Source organism: Lynx canadensis, chromosome B3, assembly GCF_007474595.2.
Source record: "Lynx canadensis isolate LIC74 chromosome B3, mLynCan4.pri.v2, whole genome shotgun sequence".
Taxonomy (NCBI): domain Eukaryota; kingdom Metazoa; phylum Chordata; class Mammalia; order Carnivora; family Felidae; genus Lynx; species Lynx canadensis.
In genome coordinates this window covers 34,366,936-34,385,390 of record NC_044308.2, presented here as the reverse complement: position 1 = coordinate 34,385,390, position 18,455 = coordinate 34,366,936, and the positions used below count along the sequence as shown (strand labels likewise).

The following is an 18,455-nucleotide window of genomic DNA, read 5'->3' as shown; positions in this document are numbered from 1 at the left end:
CACGTCCCCGGGGCCCGGCTTGGACTGTTCTCTCCCTTCCAGCGATGGGGCAGAGCTGCTGCCTTCGGCTGGACGCTGCTTCCTGGAACATGCTCACAGCCCTGCCTGTTGCTGTTCTTCCTTCTCAGTGTCCTGGGTTCCCTCCTGCTGCTTGGATTCCAGCTCGTCTGCCCACAGCCCTCCACTGAACACAGAAAGGTAAGCCATGGCGGCTCAGAGGCTTTGCCTCTCTGCACAAGGGGCTGGGGTCGCTCTGGTAACTGCCCTGAGTTTGGTTCTGTTTGGAGGTGAGTCACCGCTAAGCTCGAGAGGAAGCACCATGTATAGAACGTTCACCAGTTCTCCTGTCCCTCCTAAGCCTTGGAGCTTACAAACGAAGCTGGTGCCCAGAGTCGGTGTCTGATCTGAGAGCATCGCTGCTGTTGCTGGCTGTGTCCTTGAGAATGGGGCCGCGAGGGAGAGGGCAGGGAGGAGACTACCATCTAGGCGTGGCGGAACACCAGCATGGACCTTTTACCCCTTCGAAGGGCACCTGCAGGGGCGGTGTGCAGAGATGATGAGAGAGAGCTCCAGCTAAAGCTGCCCCTGTAGGTATGCGAAGGGACCCTAATTGGGAGCCACGATCTTTGGGAGGGGGACACAGCCCCTGCCAGCCAGCAGCCAGGCAGGGAGGGAGCAGAGAAATAAGGATCTGGCCCTCTCTTTTCCTCCCCTTCTCCATTTCCAGCTGGGGACTCCCTTTAACTGAACCGCACAAAAAAGAAAAAAGCCCCTCGGTGCAGTCCTCAGAGGCCAGCCTGCTAGGCAACAGGGCTGGACGGAGAAGGGTGGACAGAGCATCTGGAGGGGGCAGAGAGCATCAAGCATGCTTCCCTTCAGGCTCTGTGTGTTTCACAGCAAATGGATTATTCACTGGTGCCTAAACAGGCCAAATGCTGCTCCTACAACAGAACAGGTGCATGATAAATGTTTCCTTAGAAACAGATGCACCACCCTGCAAAGGTGCTTAAAATCCCTTCCTGCTGCCTAGGAACTCCTCATGTCTACACGTCATGAAATGCAGACGCTTCTGAGAGGAATGGTGGGTCAGGCATCTGTATCGAAGTGTGACTGACTTGGTTCGAACCTTTCCTGAGAGAGGGTTTCATAGGGGAAGTCCAGGAGGGTGGGGAGCGGACAAGAGGTATGTTGCAAGGGTTTGCCTGGATGTGACCCTTCAGGCAGGATTCTTGATGTTCTTGTCTGAATAGTTTAACTTCCTTTAGGTCTGTGCATTAGGTTCTGGCTTTGTTTTTCTGGGCCAGATATGAGCCTGTATTGTACTGCATCCCCGACCAGGCTGTCGGCTCCATGAGACTGCCAGCTTCCCGGCTCCTGGCATATAGCCTGGTGTGTTGTAGGTGCTCAATAAAATACTTGTCGGATGACTGACTGGTTGAATGAATGGTTGAAGGAATGAATAGAAAATCTGGCTGAGCTCTAAGCATCATTTTTTTAGAGTCACTTGGAGATTTAAACCCCCCTCACTCCACTGCATCACCCCCATTCATAATCGCAAGAAATCAGAAAGGACAACTACTATAGTTTAAATGTTCGCGTCCCCTTCAGATTCACATGTTGAAACCTAACATCCAACATGATGGTATTTGCAGGTGGGGCCTTTGGCAGGTGCTTAGGGTATGGGGAGGGAGAGCCCTGACGAATGGGGTTAGTGCCCTCATTAGAGTCAGGAGGGAGCTTACTGCCTGCCACATGAGGGTACAATAAGAAGTCTGCCACCCGGAACAAGACACCATGATCTTGGATTTCTAGCCTCCAGAAGTGTGACAAATACATTTCCGTTGTTTATCAGCCACCCAGTCTACGGTACCTTCTTGTAGCAGCCTCCAACCGACTGAGACAAAAATGGGCACCGAGTAGCAGGGGTGCTGCTATGACAAATGGCTAAATGGTGAGGTGGCTTCGGAACTGGGTTGTGGGCAGAGACTGGAAGATGGGGGTGCATTCTAGAAGAGGCCATCCATGAGTGGACTTTTAAGGGTGTTTCTGGTACGAGCTCAGAAAGGGAAGAGGAGGGCTGTAGGGAAAGCCTCACTCTGCTCAGAGAACAGTGATCCTGAACAGAAAGATGGTGGAATGTGGTTAGTGAAGGATGGGGCCTCAGACGGAAGTGAGGAACATGTTACTGGAAACTGCAGGACAGGCCGTGCCGGTTACAAAGTGGCCAAACACTTGAAAGAAATTGTGTTCGGGTTCTAGTGTTTTGTGGAAGGTAGAACTTGCGAGAGATGAAATTAGAGATTTAGCTGAAGCGATTTTGAAGCCAAGTGTTGAAGGAGTGGCCTGGTTTGTCTCGACTGCTTCTAGTAAAATGTGAAAAAAGAGAAACGGCTCAAAGATGGAATTGTTAACTGGAAAGGAAGCAGAGCACAGAACTTAAAGATTTGGAAAATTCTGAGCGTATCCGTATGCGTATTGAAGAGAATGAGAAAGTCCTCAGGAGAGAACACGTAGGGTGTGGCCAGGAGACGACTGATAGGGGGATTAGTCAGCCATCTCAAAGAAGCCAGGAACCATTTTCCAAGACAATGGAAGAATGCAAAGAAGGCTTTGCTTGTGCCTGACTCTCCCTGGACCACCTCACTTGCCAGCACTCTTTCCTTGCCTGCCCCAGGTGCTGTTCCACAGCCCGGCGTGGGCTGTGCCTGGCAGAGCTTGGGGGCATGGCTGCCTCCATCTTGATTTCAAAGGACAAGGCCTCCCAGCAAAGCCATGGTCCCAGGTGCTAACCCTGGAGAGCCACAGTGGGGACAGGGCTGCCCAAAGCTGTAGGGGCAGGGCAGCCAGGAGCCATGGGGCCTCAACCTAGCCCAGGAAAGCTTGGGCAGGAGCACTGCCCCACTGAGTCTGGAGAGCAGAGTATCAAGGCAAAGAGGATTATTCTTGAGGCTTAAGGTCTAATGGAATTTGCCTCCTTGGGTTTTGGACTTGCTTAGGCCTTGTCCGTCTTTTCTCCTTTCTTCTTTCTCCCATCTGGAATGAGAATGCCTGTCCTGTGCCTGTCTCACCATTGTATTTCAGAAGCACATAACATGCTTGACTTCGCAGGTTCACGGTTGGAGAGCAGACTGCCTCAGGACAAATCATACCTGAGCCTCACTCATATCTGATTTAGGTTGATATTTAGATAGGACTGGACCTAGACTTCAAAGTTGATGCTGGAACCAGTTACGAATTTGGGGGCTATTTGGACGATGCATACAAGATGTCTTGCATACAAGAAAGACATGAATTTTGGAGGGCCAGGATGGAATACAATAGACTGAATGTGTCCCCCCTCTCCCCCCGCCAAATTCATATGTTGCAACTGAATCCCCAGTGTGATGGTATTTGGAGGTGGGGCCTTTGGGAGGTGATTCAGTCCTAAGACGATTAGTCCCTTATAAAAGAGATCCCAGAGAGATCTCTTGCCCCTTCTGCTAGGTGGAGACACAGTGACAAACTTGCTGTCACGAACCAGGAAATGAGCTCTCCTACCTGCTGTCATGAACCAGGAAATGAGCTCTCCTAGACACCAAATCCTCCGGCCCCTTAATCTTAGACATCCTACCCTCCAGGACTGTGAAAACTAAATGTGCATTGTTCATAAGCCACTGAGTCTATGGTATTTTTGTTATAGCAGCTGGAATGGACTAAGACAACTGTCTTTTCATTATTAAGTTATATTATTTATTACTGTTTGGAACTGTCAGGGCTATTAATTCTAATAGTTGAATCAATTTTCCAGTGTTTTGTTGTTGTTGTTGCTAAAACAGACCATCATAACTGAAAATATTTTATGAATGGTCAATTTACTTTGCTATTTCTCTCAATTTTTCAAGTTAGCCTGATGAGAGAGAGAGCAAGAGAGGGAGCGCATGTGCACATTTGCCTGTGCGTACCTGAACAAAAGGTTCACAAATCAGTATTGCCTTCATTTTTCTTAAAGTACTTGCTCTGGGAAATGAAAACAAAAAAAAAAAAGGTTTATGAGTTGCTTTGGAATGTTGCATTTTATTTATTTATTTATTTATTTATTTATTTATTTATTTATTTTTTTATATATATGAAATTTATTGACAAATTGGTTTCCATACAACACCCAGTGCTCATCCCAAAAGGTGCCCTTCTCAATACCCATCACCCACCCTCCCCACCCTCCCACCCCCCATCAACCCTCAGTTTGTTCTCAGTTTTTAACAGTCTCCTATGCTTTGGCTCTCTCCCACTCTAACCTTTTTTTTTTTTTCTTCCCCTCCCCCATGGGTTCCTGTTAAGTTTCTCAGGATCCACATAAGAGTGAAACCATATGGTATCTGTCTTTCTCTGTATGGCTTATTTCACTTAGCATCACACTCTCCAGTTCCATCCACGTTGCTACAAAAGGCCGTATTTCATTTTTTCTCATTGCCACGTAGTATTCCATTGTGTATATATACCACAATTTCTTTATCCATTCATCAGTTGATGGACATTTAGGCTCTTTCCATAATTTGGCTATTGTTGAGAGTGCTGCTATGAACATTGGGGTACAAGTGCCTCTATGCATCAGTACTCCTGTATCCCTTGAATAAATTCCTAGCAGTGCTATTGCTGGGTCATAGGGTAGGTCTATTTTTAATTTTCTATATTTAATTTTCCACACTGCTTTCCAGAGCGGCTGCACCAATTTGCATTCCCACCAACAGTGCAAGAGGGTTCCCGTTTCTCCACATCCTCTCCAGCATCTAGAGTCTCCTGATTTGTTCATTTTGGCCACTCTGACTGGCGTGAGGTGATATCTGAGTGTGGTTTTGATTTGTATTTCCCTGATAAGGAGCGACGCTGAACATCTTTTCATGTGCCTGTTGGCCATCTGGATGTCTTCTTTAGAGAAGTGTCTATTCATGTTTTCTGCCCATTTCTTCACTGGATTATTTGTTTTTCGGGTGTGGAGTTTGGTGAGTTCTTTATAGATTTTAGATACTAGCCCTTTGTCCGATATGTCATTTGCAAATATCTTTTCCCATTCCGTTGGTTGCCTTTTAGTTTTGTTGGTTGTTTCCTTTGCTGTGCAGAAGCTTTTTATCTTCATAAGGTCCCAGTAATTCACTTTTGCTTTTAATTCCCTTGCCTTTGGGGATGTGTCGAGTAAGAGATTGCTACGGCTGAGGTCAGAGAGGTCTTTTCCTGCTTTCTCCTCTAAGGTTCTGATGGTTTCCTGTCTCACATTTAGGTCCTTTATCCATTTTGAGTTTATTTTTGTAAATGGTGTGAGAAAGTGGTCTAGTTTCAACCTTCTGCATGTTGCTGTCCAGTTCTCCCAGCACCATTTGTTAAAGAGGCTGTCTTTTTTCCATTGGATGTTCTTTCCTGCTTTGTCAAAGATGAGTTGGCCATACGTTTGTGGGTCTAGTTCTGGGGTTTCTATTCTATTCCATTGGTCTGTGTGTCTGTTTTTGTGCCAATACCATGCTGTCTTGATGATGACAGCTTTGTAGTAGAGGCTAAAGTCTGGGATTGTGATGCCTCCTGCTTTGGTCTTCTTCTTCAAAATTCCTTTGGCTATTCGGGGCCTTTTGTGGTTCCATATGAATTTTAGGATTGCTTGTTCTAATTTCGAGAAGAATGCTGGTGCAATTTTGATTGGGATTGCATTGAATGTGTAGATAGCTTTGGGTAGTATTGACATTTTGACAATATTTATTTTTCCAATCCATGAGCAGGGAATGTCTTTCCATTTCTTTAAATCTTCTTCAATTACCTTCATAAGCTTTCTATAGTTTTCAGCATACAGATCCTTTACATCTTTGGTTAGATTTATTCCTAGGTATTTTATGCTTCTTGGTGCAATTGTGAATGGGATCAGTTTCTTTATTTGTCTTTCTGTTGCTTCATTGTTAGTGTATAAGAATGCAACTGATTTCTGTACATTGATTTTGTATCCTGCAACTTTGCTGAATTCATGTATCAGTTCTAGCAGACTTTTGGTGGAGTCTATCGGATTTTCCATGTATAATATCATGTCATCTGCAAAAAGCGAAAGCTTGACTTCATCTTTGCCAATTTTGATGCCTTTGATTTCCTTTTGTTGTCTGATTGCTGATGCTAGAACTTCCAGCACTATGTTAAACAACAGCGGTGAGAGTGGGCATCCCTGTCGTGTTCCTGATCTCAGGGAAAAAGCTCTCAGTTTTTCCCCGTTGAGGATGATGTTAGCTGTGGGCTTTTCATAAATGGCTTTTATGATCTTTAAGTATGTTCCTTCTATCCCGACTTTCTCAAGGGTTTTTATTAAGAAAGGGTGCTGGATTTTGTCAAAGGCCTTTTCTGCATCGATTGACAGGATCATATGGTTCTTCTCTTTTTTTTTTGTTAATGTGATGTATCACGTTGATTGATTTGCGAATGTTGAACCAGCCCTGCATCCCAGGAATGAATCCCACTTGATCATGGTGAATAATTCTTTTTATATGCTGTTGAATTCGATTTGCTAGTATCTTATTGAGAATTTTTGCATCCATATTCATCAGGGATATTGGCCTGTAGTTCTCTTTTTTACTGGGTCTCTGTCTGGTTTAGGAATCAAAGTAATACTGGCTTCATAGAATGAGTCTGGAAGTTTTCCTTCCCTTTCTATTTCTTGGAATAGCTTGAGAAGGATAGGTATTATCTCTGCTTTAAACGTCTGGTAGAACTCCCCTGGGAAGCCATCTGGTCCTGGACTCTTATTTGTTGGGAGATTTTTGATAACCGATTCAATTTCTTCGCTGGTTATGGGTCTGTTCAAGCTTTCTATTTCCTCCTGATTGAGTTTTGGAAGAGTGTGGGTGTTCAGGAATTTGTCCATTTCTTCCAGGTTGTCCAATTTGTTGGCATATAATTTTTCATAGTATTCCCTGATAATTGTTTGTATCTCTGAGGGATTGGTTGTAATAATTCCATTTTCATTCATGATTTTATCTATTTGGGTCATCTCCCTTTTCTTTTTGAGAAGCCTGGCTAGCGGTTTGTCAATTTTGTTTATTTTTTCAAAAAACCAACTCTTGGTTTCGTTGATCTGCTCTACAGTTTTTTTAGATTCTATATTGTTTATTTCTGCTCTGATCTTTATTATTTCTCTTCTTCTGCTGGGTTTAGGCTGCCTTTGCTGTTCTGCTTCTATTTCCTTTAGGTGTGCTGTTAGATTTTGTATTTGGGATTTTTCTTGTTTCTTGAGATAGGCCTGGATTGCAATGTATTTTCCTCTCAGGACTGCCTTTGCTGCGTCCCAAAGCGTTTGGATTGTTGTATTTTCATTTTCGTTTGTTTCCATATATTTTTTGATTTCTTCTCTAATTGCCTGGTTGACCCACTCATTCGTTAGTAGGGTGTTCTTTAACCTCCATGCTTTTGGAGGCTTTCCAGACTTTTTCCTGTGGTTGATTTCAAGCTTCATAGCATTGTGGTCTGAAAGTATGCATGGTATAATTTCAATTCTTGTAAACTTATGAAGGGCTGTTTTGTGACCCAGTATATGATCTATCTTGGAGAATGTTCCATGTGCACTCGAGAAGAAAGTATATTCTGTTGCTTTGGGATGCAGAGTTCTAAATATATCTGTCAAGTCCATCTGATCCAATGTCTCATTCAGGGCCCTTGTTTCTTTATTGACCGTGTGTCTAGATGATCTATCCATTTCTGTAAGTGGGGTGTTAAAGTCCCCTGCAATTACCACATTCTTATCAATAAGGTTGCTTCTGTTTATGAGTAATTGTTTTATATATTTGGGGGCTCCGGTATTCGGCGCATAGACATTTATAATTGTTAGCTCTTCCTGATGGATAGACCCTGTAACTATTATATAATGTCCTTCTTCATCTCTTGTTACAGCCTTTAATTTAAAGTCTAGTTTGTCTGATATACGTATGGCTACTCCAGCTTTCTTTTGGCTTCCAGTAGCATGATAAATAGTTCTCCATCCCCTCACTCTGAATCTAAAGGTGTCCTCAGGTCTAAAATGAGTCTCTTGTAGACAGCAAATAGATGGGTCTTGTTTTTTTATCCATTCTGATACCCTATGTCTTTTGGTTGGCGCATTTAATCCATTTACATTCAGTGTTATTATAGAAAGATACGGGTTTAGAGTCATTGTGATGTCTGTATGTTTTATGCTTGTAGTGATGTCTCTGGTACTTTGTCTCACAGGGTCCCCCTTAGGATCTCTTGTAGGGCTGGTTTAGTGGTAACAAATTCCTTCAGTTTTTGTTTGTTTGGGAAGACCTTTATCTCTCCTTCTATTCTAAATGACAGACTTGCTGGATAAAGGATTCTCGGCTGCATATTTTTTCTGTCTAGCACACTGAAAATCTCGTGCCAATTCTTTCTGGCCTGCCAAGTTTCAAAAGAGAGATCAGTCACGAGTCTTAAAGGTCTCCCTTTATATGTGAGGGCACGTTTACCCCTTGCTGCTTTCAGAATTTTCTCTTTATCCTTGTATTTTGCCAGTTTCACTATGATATGTCGTGCAGAAGATCGATTCAAGTTACGTCTGAAGGGAGTTCTCTGTGCCTCTTGGATTTCAATGCCTTTTTCCTTCCCCAGTTCAGGGAAGTTCTCAGCTATTATTTCTTCAAGTACCCCTTCAGCACCTTTCCCTCTCTCTTCCTCCTCTGGGATACCAATTATGCGTATATTATTTCTTTTTAGTGTATCACTTAGTTCTCTAATTTTCCCCTCATACTCCTGGATTTTTTTTATCTCTCTTTTTCTCAGCTTCCTCTTTTTCCATAACTTTATCTTCTAGTTCACCTATTCTCTCCTCTGCCTCTTCCATCCGAGCCGTGGTGGTTTGCATTTTGTTTTGCATTTCCTTTAAAGCGTTTTTCAGCTCCTCATGACTGTTCCTTAGTCCCTTGATCTCTGTAGCAAGAGATTCTCTGCTGTCCTGTATACTGTTTTCCAGCCCAGCGATTAATTTTATGACTATTATTCTAAATTCACTTTCTGTTATATTATTTAAATCCTTTTTGATCAGCTCATTAGCTGTTGTTATTTCCTGGAGATTCTTCTGAGGGGAATTCTTCCGCTTGGTCATTTTGGATAGTCCCTGGTGTGGTGAGGACCTGCAGGGCACTTCCCCTGTGCTGTGGTGTATAACTGGAGTTGGTGGGCGGGGCCGCAGTCAGTCCTGATGTCTGCCCCCAGCCCACCACTGGGGCCACAGTCAGACTGGTGTGTGCCTTCTCTTCCCCTCTCCTAGGGGCGGGATTCCCTGTGGGGTGGCGTGGCCCGTCTGGGCTACTTGCACACTGCCAGGCTTGTGGTGCTGGGGATCTGGCGTATTAGCTGGGGTGGGTAGGCAAGGTGCACGGCGACAGGGGGGGCAGGCTTAGCTCGCTTCTCCTTAGGTGATCCACTTCAGGAGGGGCCCTGTGGCAGCCGGAGGGAGTCAGATCCGCTGCCGGAGGTTTGGCTCCGCAGAAGCACAGAGTTGGGTGTTTGCGCGGAGCGAGCAATTTCCCTGGCCGGAACCGGTTCCCTTTGGGATTTTGGCTGGGGGATGGGCGGGGGAGATGGCGCTGGCGAGCGCCTTTGTTCCCCACCAAACTGAGCTCTGTCGTCCGGGGGCTCCGCAGCTCACCCTCCCTTTGTCCTCCAGCCTTCCCGCTTTCCGAGCAGAGCTGTTAACTTATGACCTCCCAGACGCTAAGTCGCGCTTGCTGTCGGAACACAGTCCGTCAGGCCCCTCCGCTTTTGCAAGCCGGACTCGGGGGCTCTGCTTGGCTGGCGAGCCGCCCCTCCGCCCCGGCTCCCTCCCGCCGGTCCGTGGAACGCGCACCGCCTCGCCGCCCTTCCTACCCTCTTCCGTGGGCCTCTCGTCTGCACTTGGGTCCGGTGACTCCGTTCTGCTAATCCTCTGGCGGTTTTCTGGGTTATTTAGGCAGGTGTAGGTGGAATCTAAGCGATCAGCAGGACGCGCGGTGAGCCCAGAGTCCTCCTACGCCGCCATCTTCCTGTCTCCCCTATTTTTTTTATTTAAAAAAAATTTTTTAATGTTTTTATTTATTTTTGAGACAGAGAGACAGAGCATGAACAGGGGAGGGGCAGAGAGAGAGGGAGACACAGAATCGGAAGCAGACTCCAGGCTCTGAGCCATCAGCCCAGAGCCCGACGTGGGGCTCGAACTCACGGACTGTGAGATCGTGACCTGAGCTGCAGTCGGACGCTTAACCGACTGAGCCACCCAGGCGTCCCTGGAATGTTGCATTTTAAAATTGAGTGAAAAGTATCCCATCTTGGCATATGGTACCGCCTCAAAATATTCTTAAGAACTTTGTAGTAGAAAGATTAAAAAAAATTTTTTTTTTAGAATCATTTATAGATTACTTGGAGAACATACATTTTGGGACAGTTCTCAAATATAATTATATGCATTTTGGCTGCCAAGGTCATTGTCATCCACCCTAAAGAAAAGATTCAATGCTTTCTTGGGTGTTGAATTTCTTCTTGGTGTCTTATCAGAGCTTTGTGGGGCTGTGACTGTCATCCTGCCTGCTTATGTCCTAAAAATCCTGGCAGCAGTACTGGCAATGGTAACATCCGTTTATTTCTGCAGTGTGAGAAATAAGAAGGTACTTATTAAAATAGGGGTCAGAATTTTTTTTTTTTCCTATAAAGGACCAGTTGTGAATATGTTGGGCTTTCTGGGGTACAAAGTTACCATCATAACTACTCAACTCTGCTTTTGCAGCACAAAGGCGGCCATAGACCATAGGTAACTGAATGTGCATAACTCTGTTCCAATAAAGCTTTATTTATAAAAACAGGTGGTTAGCTGGATTTGGGCCATGGTTCACATTTTGCAGACCACCACTCTAAAGTCTGATAGAGAGGAGATAACTACAAGTATACGTGTTTTGGAATTTGAAGTTGGAAGTTGTCTCCTCCTGGAATTCTTAAGGAACACAAAAGATTTGAGAAACAGGTGTATTTTTTCATTAAAACGTAGGAATTATGATTGCTATCAAATTGCTTTCGTTGCTTAGATAAATCATAATTGAAGTCCTGCTGACCCATTGTTTTGGGGCAAAATCCACTCCCAGTCTGTGGCAGAGAACGGCAGAAAGAATTAGAAAACCATTTATGGTAAACTCTTAAGGGACAGCATTACTAATTTGTGCATGTGGCAGTTTAGTATGTATGTGAAAACTACCCGCTTAAAGACATCTCTCTTCTTCATTACAATAGCATGTCCAACTTTAGCATATGGAAGCATTTCTGCAGTGTAAGTTATTCTGCGGAAAAGACATGATTTGTAAATGCTGTCAAGTAAACTATGCTTTTCTAAATGCGGCTCGGGTGACTGGATACATCTCTGTAAAAATTGTCCCACAATAGTGCGGGAAAAGCAGACACCGGGGCAGAGTGTAAGTAACCCTTTTCAGGTACTTTTTTTTTTTTTTAATTTTTTAATGTTTATTTATTTTTGAGAGAGAGAAAGAGAGACAGAGCACGAGCAGGGGAGGGGCAGAGAGAAGAGGGAGATACAGAATCCGAAACAGACTCCAGGCTCTGAGCTGTCAGCACAGAGCCCAATGCCGGGCTCGAACTCATGAACCATGAGATCGTGATCTGAGCCGAAGTCAGACGCTTAACTGACTGAGCCACCCAGGTGCCCCCAGGTATTTCTATCCAGCTGTCTTCCTCTTCCTCCTGCAACAAGGACACTATCACAAAGGATTGCTCAACCTCTATTCTTGGTAATTGTTAATGACCCTTGGCAAATAATTATATTTTTAAACCTTTCTGTGGCTTCATTTGCAGATAAGGTAAGACAAAGAGCAGGGAAAAAAAAAAAACTTGACCGAGATTTTAATCAAAATCATATGTTATTCATAAGGGAAACTGTGTAGATTGTAGAAAGCTTTTAAGTTAATGAAACTGTTTTACTGTCTTCCCAACAGACACTGACTGAGCAAGTTGCTTTTCTAAGTCGTAATATGTATAGTCAACATCATCTGTTTAGGAAAGAGCTGTGAAACATGTTTTTTCCTACAAATGAAAAAACATACGTATACCTAACTCACAACTGCTCAATGAGTTTTTTTTTTAAGTTTACTTTTTAAATTAAAAGTATGCACGTGCATTATAAAGAATTTAGAAAACAATGAAAAACTAGAAGGAAATAAAAGCTCACCCCTTGGGCCCCCAGCTCTTCAACCTGTTATTTATAGAAGCTTTCAAACAAAAAGAACAGAGACACTGTAGAATGAAGTAAGGGTGAAGTAAAATATTTGTTTTGCTAACTGATTAGCAAGTCACAATGTGAACAGCAGGGGACCTTGTGATGGGTTTAGGACCTACTATTAATGTAGTAAGATGTGCAGCCAATGCCTTCAAATTGCCTCTAGACAGTGTCATACGACTGGATGTTGAACAGAAAGCCGATAGAAGGGCAAAAAGAAGTTGAGCTGTGTAACATTTCTCATACCGTTGCAGCTGTATTCAAGGAGAAGAAAGGAAAAAATCATAATGTTTTTAGAAGGAAACATGAAAATATCTACATTAGGGGCACCTGGGTGGCTCAGTTGGTTGAGTGTCTGACTTCGGCTCAGGTCATGATCTCGCCGTTCGTGGATTCAAGCCCCACGTCGGGCTCTGTGCTGATGGTGTGGAGTCTGCTTGGGATTCTGTCTCTCCTTATCTCTGACCCAACCCTGCTTGTGTTCTCTCTCTCTCAAAATAAATAAACTTAAAAAAATATATCCGTATGAGTTGCACTGGCAGTTTCTCAAACAAGACACCAAAAGAATTGAGCTACCCTGGAATCGATGACTTTTGTTTATGAAAATACACCATAAAGAAAAAAAGAGCGAAAAGATATGCCCTAAACAGGTGAGCATATTGACCATAATATATTTGACAAAAGGGTCATGTTAAAAAAATCCTGTAGTGATCATTAAGAAAGTTAAGCAATTGGACTTTAAAATGGACTGAAGACTTGAATACATCGTGTAAGAGGATATTCGGCTGGTCAATAAGCATATGAAAAGGTGATCAATCAAAGTCATTAGTCCTTAGGGAAATGCAAATTAAGATGGGATATCACCGGAATAGCTTTAATATGAGAAACGCTGAGAGTACCAAGTGCTGATGAGGAATGGGAGCTACTGGAACTTCCATGTGATGCCGGTGGGAGTTTAAAACCGTGGCCCCCTTTGGAAACTGTTTTGTACAATCTCTTAAAGCTAGCCATATATATACCTGTTCAAAAACCTGGCTGTTCTACTCCTAAGTATTTACCTAAGGGAAATGAGTGTCTGTATCTACCAAAACGTATGCGTAAAAATGTTACAAGCAGTTAGTTTCATTTACAATAGCTCAAAATTTGAAATAATGCAAAAAGCCTTATGCATCCACAGAATGGATAGCTAAATATAGCATCTCCATACAAGGTAACACTAAATAACAATTAAAAAATAAACTTCTGATTCCAGCCAAGATGGAACCATAGGTGTTGGATTTACCCTCCCATCGAGAACGAGAGCAAAATGGCCAAGATAGAGCAATAGGGAAAGGAAAGTTTTCCCCTTTACCTTCTCCCTGAAATAACCAAAACAAAACAGAACCAAACAACATATATGAAGCAGTGGTTTCAGAACTGTGGATATTGGTCAGCACAAGACAATGATTTCTTGGAGATGGGAAACAAATGAGTTGAACCCTAAAATTTCCCCAGCTAACTGCCTTGATAGCATTTCCTACCCTTGGAGTGGAAGAAGGAACGGGGACCCGGGAGGAAACTGTTGGACTCCTTGATTTGCGTACCTGGACTTGAGAGCCCAGTGGGGCCACGGTGGCAAGAGTCTGCAGGACAGAGTACCAGAGAGTGGAGCGATGGTGAGGGAAGACACAGAGACCCCAAGGGTTCTCCTCAGGGGTGTAACACAGGACCAATGAGCACACGCATGTGAGCCAATAGCCTGAGTCTGGAAAAGAACCGTCTGAAAGGATTGAAGGGAACAGTGTCCAGCCCTCGTACAGCACCAGAAACAGTGACTCTTTCCAGCAGCCAGATTTTAAAAACTCCCAGTCCAGGGATGTTAGAGAGAACACTCAGGAAGCTCTTGCCTCGGTACTGGGGAAATAATTGACCCTAGACTCTGTGTTGCTCTGGACCTACCTGACAAATAGTAAAAGTACTCCTGGAAAGGATCAAACTGTTGCTGAGTAACTTAACTATTTTAGCACAAAGCTCACGAATATAGGAATATAAAAATATCTAGCACCCAAAAAGATACAATTCAAGATGTCTGACATTTGGTCAAAGATTACCAGGCACACACAGAAACAGAAGAACAGCACCGTTCTTCATAAAGAGAACAGTTGAAGCCAACTCAGAACTGATGCAGATTTTTGTGTTTGTAAAGAAGGATATTAAAAGTTATTAAGACAGTATTTCATAGACTCAAAAAGTTGAGTAGAACCGTGGAAGATATAAAAGCCCTTGTCAAACTTCTCAGGTTGAAAATGACAAAGTCTGAAGTGAAAAATATCCTGGATGCAATTAATGGCAGATTTGGCAGTGCAGAAGAAAAGATAAATGAACTTGATGATGTAACACTAGAAACTTTCTGAAATAAAACATAGAATGAGAAAAGAATCTTAAAAATGAACAGAGCATTTGTGAGCTCTGGGACAGCTTCAGGTGGGCTTATCTATGTGCAATTAGAATACCAAAAGGAGAAGAGGTGGGAAGGGAGTGACAGAAAAGATATGAAAACTATGAACACAGGAATATCAGTGAGCTCCAAGAACTAGAAGATGAAGAAAATTGAACCAAGTCACACCATAATCAAGTCGCTCAAAACTAGTAATGAAGAGAAAAAAATTCAGAAGCTCCTAAAATAAAAAGAGAGACAGGTTACACACACATAAACAAAGATTGGGATACAGCAGATTCCTTGTCTCCTGTCACTCATGTAAGGGAAACAACATCTTTATTTTTTTAAATTAAAAACATTTTTTTAAACATTATTTATTTTTCAGAGAGAGAGAGAGAGAGAGAGTGCAAGCAGGGGAGGGGCAGAGAGAGAGAGACACACACAGAATCCGAAGCAGGCTCCAGGCTCTGAGCTGTCAGCACAGAACCTGACATGGGGCTCAAACCCACCAGCCATGAGATCATGACCTGAGTGGAAGTCGGATGCTTAACCGACTGAGCCACCCAGGCACCCAGGGAAACAACATCTTTAAAGCACTGAAAGAATAAAACTCAATTTAGAATTCTCCACCCAGGAAAAAAAAAAATCTTTCAAAAATAAAGGTTAAATAAAGACATTTTGTCAGACATACTGATGCTGTACTAACAAATTGCACCACTAGAATTGTTACAAGAAGTTCTTTAGGCAGAACGAAAATGGTATCAGATGGAAATATGGACCTCTACAAAGGCATGCAGTGCACCAGAAATGATAACTACGTGGGTAAATGTATAAGGCTTTAAAAAGTTATTTAAATCTCCCTTAAATATAGACTCTTTAAATAAAAAAATAACATCTTGGGGGATATGTATAAGCAAAATGTATAACAACACTAGTATAAATGCCAGAGGAGGCTAAATGGAAATATTATAAGGTTCTTATAACGTATGTAAAAGGGTATCATGTTACTTAAAGGTAGACTGATGTGTTAAGGATGTATACTGCAAACCCTAAAACAACCATTAAAGTGACACCAGTCAAAAAAGGGAAATAATGTAATTTATTATTATTATTATTTTCAAATAATTCAAAAGAATACAGAAAAAGAGGAAAAAGAATCAAATAACTAGAAAAAACAAATAGCAAGATGGTAGACTTAAATATGATTGTATTAATCACAAAAACACCTCAACTAAAAGGCAGAGATTGCAAGATTGGATTAAAAAAACAAGGCACACACCTGTGTGCTGTCTACAAGAAATACACTTAAACATAAAGGCACAAATAGATTAAAAGGTGAAGAATGGAGAGAGATCGTCTTAAAACCAGTCAAAAGAAAGCTGGAGGGACCCTGTCACCATCAGATAGAGTAGATTTTGGAGCAAAGAATATTACGAGGGATAAAGAGGGTCATTTCATAACAAGAGGAGTCAGTTTATCAAGAGGACATAATAATCTTAAACATTTATGTACCTAAGAATAGTACTTCAAATTACTGAAGCAAAATCTGATGTAACTGCAAGGAGAAACAGACAAATCCACAAGTATAGTCAGAGATTTCAGTGCTTCCTTCCTAATTTTTGATAGCACATATGGACAGAAAAATCAGAAAGGGTATAGGAGACTTGGCCATGACTATCAACCAACTTGACCTAGTGGACATTTGTAGAACATTCCCTCAAACAAAATCATATATGCATTCTTTCCAGCGGCATGAAGAACACTTACCAATTGTTCTTGGTCATTTTTTGGGCCATCAAACAAGTTTCAATGTAACAAGATTCAAGATGCAGACAGTTTGTTCTCTGATCGCAATGGGATTTGATTAGAGATCAATAACAGGAAGGTATCTGGAAAATCCCCCCCCCCAAATTTGGAAATAAAATAACACACTTCAAAGTGATCTTTGGGTCAGAGAATAAATGAAAGGAAAATTAGACCTGAAATTAGCACTTAGAAGGAAACTTATGTAACTCAATACCTATAAAGATAAATAGACCTCAAATCAATGACCTCTGTTTCCACCATGACAACTAGGAAAAGAGCAATTAAACTCAAACCAAGAAGAAAGGAACTAATAAAGATCAAAGCAGTGAACTATAAAATAGAAACAGAGAAACTATAGAGAAAACCATTTAAACCAGAAGCTGGTTCATTGAGATGATCAATAAAATGGATAAATCTTGAACCAGGGTGATCAGGGGGGGAAAAAAAAGAATGAAGACACAAATTACTGTTATCAGGAGACAGAGTGGTGTTATCACTATAGATTCTGTAGATACAGCAACAGGATGATAAGGAAATCTTATGAATACATTTATTGCTGTGAATTCAACAACTTAGATGAAAAAGACAAACTATTAGAAAGATGCAAACTACCATAGCTCACTCAAGGCAAAATTGGTTAACAGGATAGTTCTATATTAATTAAATAAATGGAATTTGTAGTTAAAAGCCTTCCTGCAAAAAACAAAAGCAAAAAGAAAACAAAAACTCCAGGTCCTGATGTCTTCATTGGTAAATTCTTACAAACATTTAAGGAAGAAATAATACTAATTTTATACAAACTCTTCCAGAAAATTGAAGACGAAGAAAAACTTCCTAAGTCATTGTGAGAGCAGCATTACATACCAAAGCCAAATAAAGCTACTCCAAGAAAACTATAGGTGATTATCCATCGTGAACATCAATACAAAAATTCTAAATATAATTTTAGCAAATTGAAATCAGCATTATAGGAAATGGTACTACATCATGGATAAGGAACTGGGCTTTATTCCAGGAAAATAAGGTTGGTTTAACATTTAAAATGCATCAATGTACGATCAAAACTACTAACTTCTGTTCTAGGACACTCTTAAGAGAATGAATGAAACGACAAACCACAGACTGAGAGAAAATATTTACAAATCATATAATTGATAAATGGCTTTTCTGCAGAATATATAAGGTACTCCCAAAACTCAATAGTAAGGAAAAAACAACGTTCACCAAGGAAGATGGTTGGCAAGTAAGGTCATGAAAAGATGCTAATCATCTTTAGTCGTCGTTAGGGAAATATACAGAAACCGCAGTGAGATATGACCACACACCCAGTAGAGTGGCTAAAATTAAAAAGACTGACCATACCAAGTCCCGATGGGGATGTAGAGGACCGGGTTCCCTCATACACTGCTAGTGGGATATAAAAATGGCAAACTACTTTGGAAAGCCATTTGGCAGTTTCTTAAATAGTTACATGCGTACCTATCGTATGGTCCAATATTTACCCAAGAGGAAAGGAAATTTGCATCCAGACAAAGACTTGTTCATGAATGTTCATAGCAGCTTTATTTGCCATTAATTGGAAACCATGCAAATGTCTATCAACAGGTGAGTGAATAAACAAATCTTAGTTCATCCATACTAAGAAATACTACTGCACAGTAGAAAGATACGCACTCTGGATACATGCCGGAACATGCGTATATCTCAGTATAAGTATGCTGAGTGAAAGAACCTACCCAAAAAAGTGGACATACTGTGTTATTCCATTTATGTAAACTTCGAGAAAATGTCAGCTAATCTGTAATGACAGAAAGTATATCAGTGTTTGTGGGGGATAAAGGGAAGGGGAGGGATGGAAAATAACCCAGGGGTACAAAGAAACTTTTGGGGTGATGGATATGCGCATTATCTTGGCGATGGTGATGGTTTCTTGGGTGAATGTGTACGAGTAATCTCATCAAGCTGTACCCTTCAATTATGTGCAAT

The 18,455-nt window shown here is 42.0% G+C and overlaps 1 protein-coding gene across 1 annotated transcript in view; it reads left to right on the top strand.

Moving 5' to 3' along the window:
• THSD4 (thrombospondin type 1 domain containing 4) overlaps nt 1-18,455 on the top strand; it is a 564,456-nt gene that overhangs the window by 32,593 nt on the left and 513,408 nt on the right. Inside the window, exon 3 of the mRNA XM_032593610.1 lies at nt 129-198. Coding sequence (XP_032449501.1) covers nt 129-198 — 70 coding nt within the window. The remainder of the gene's footprint in view (nt 1-128; nt 199-18,455) is intronic.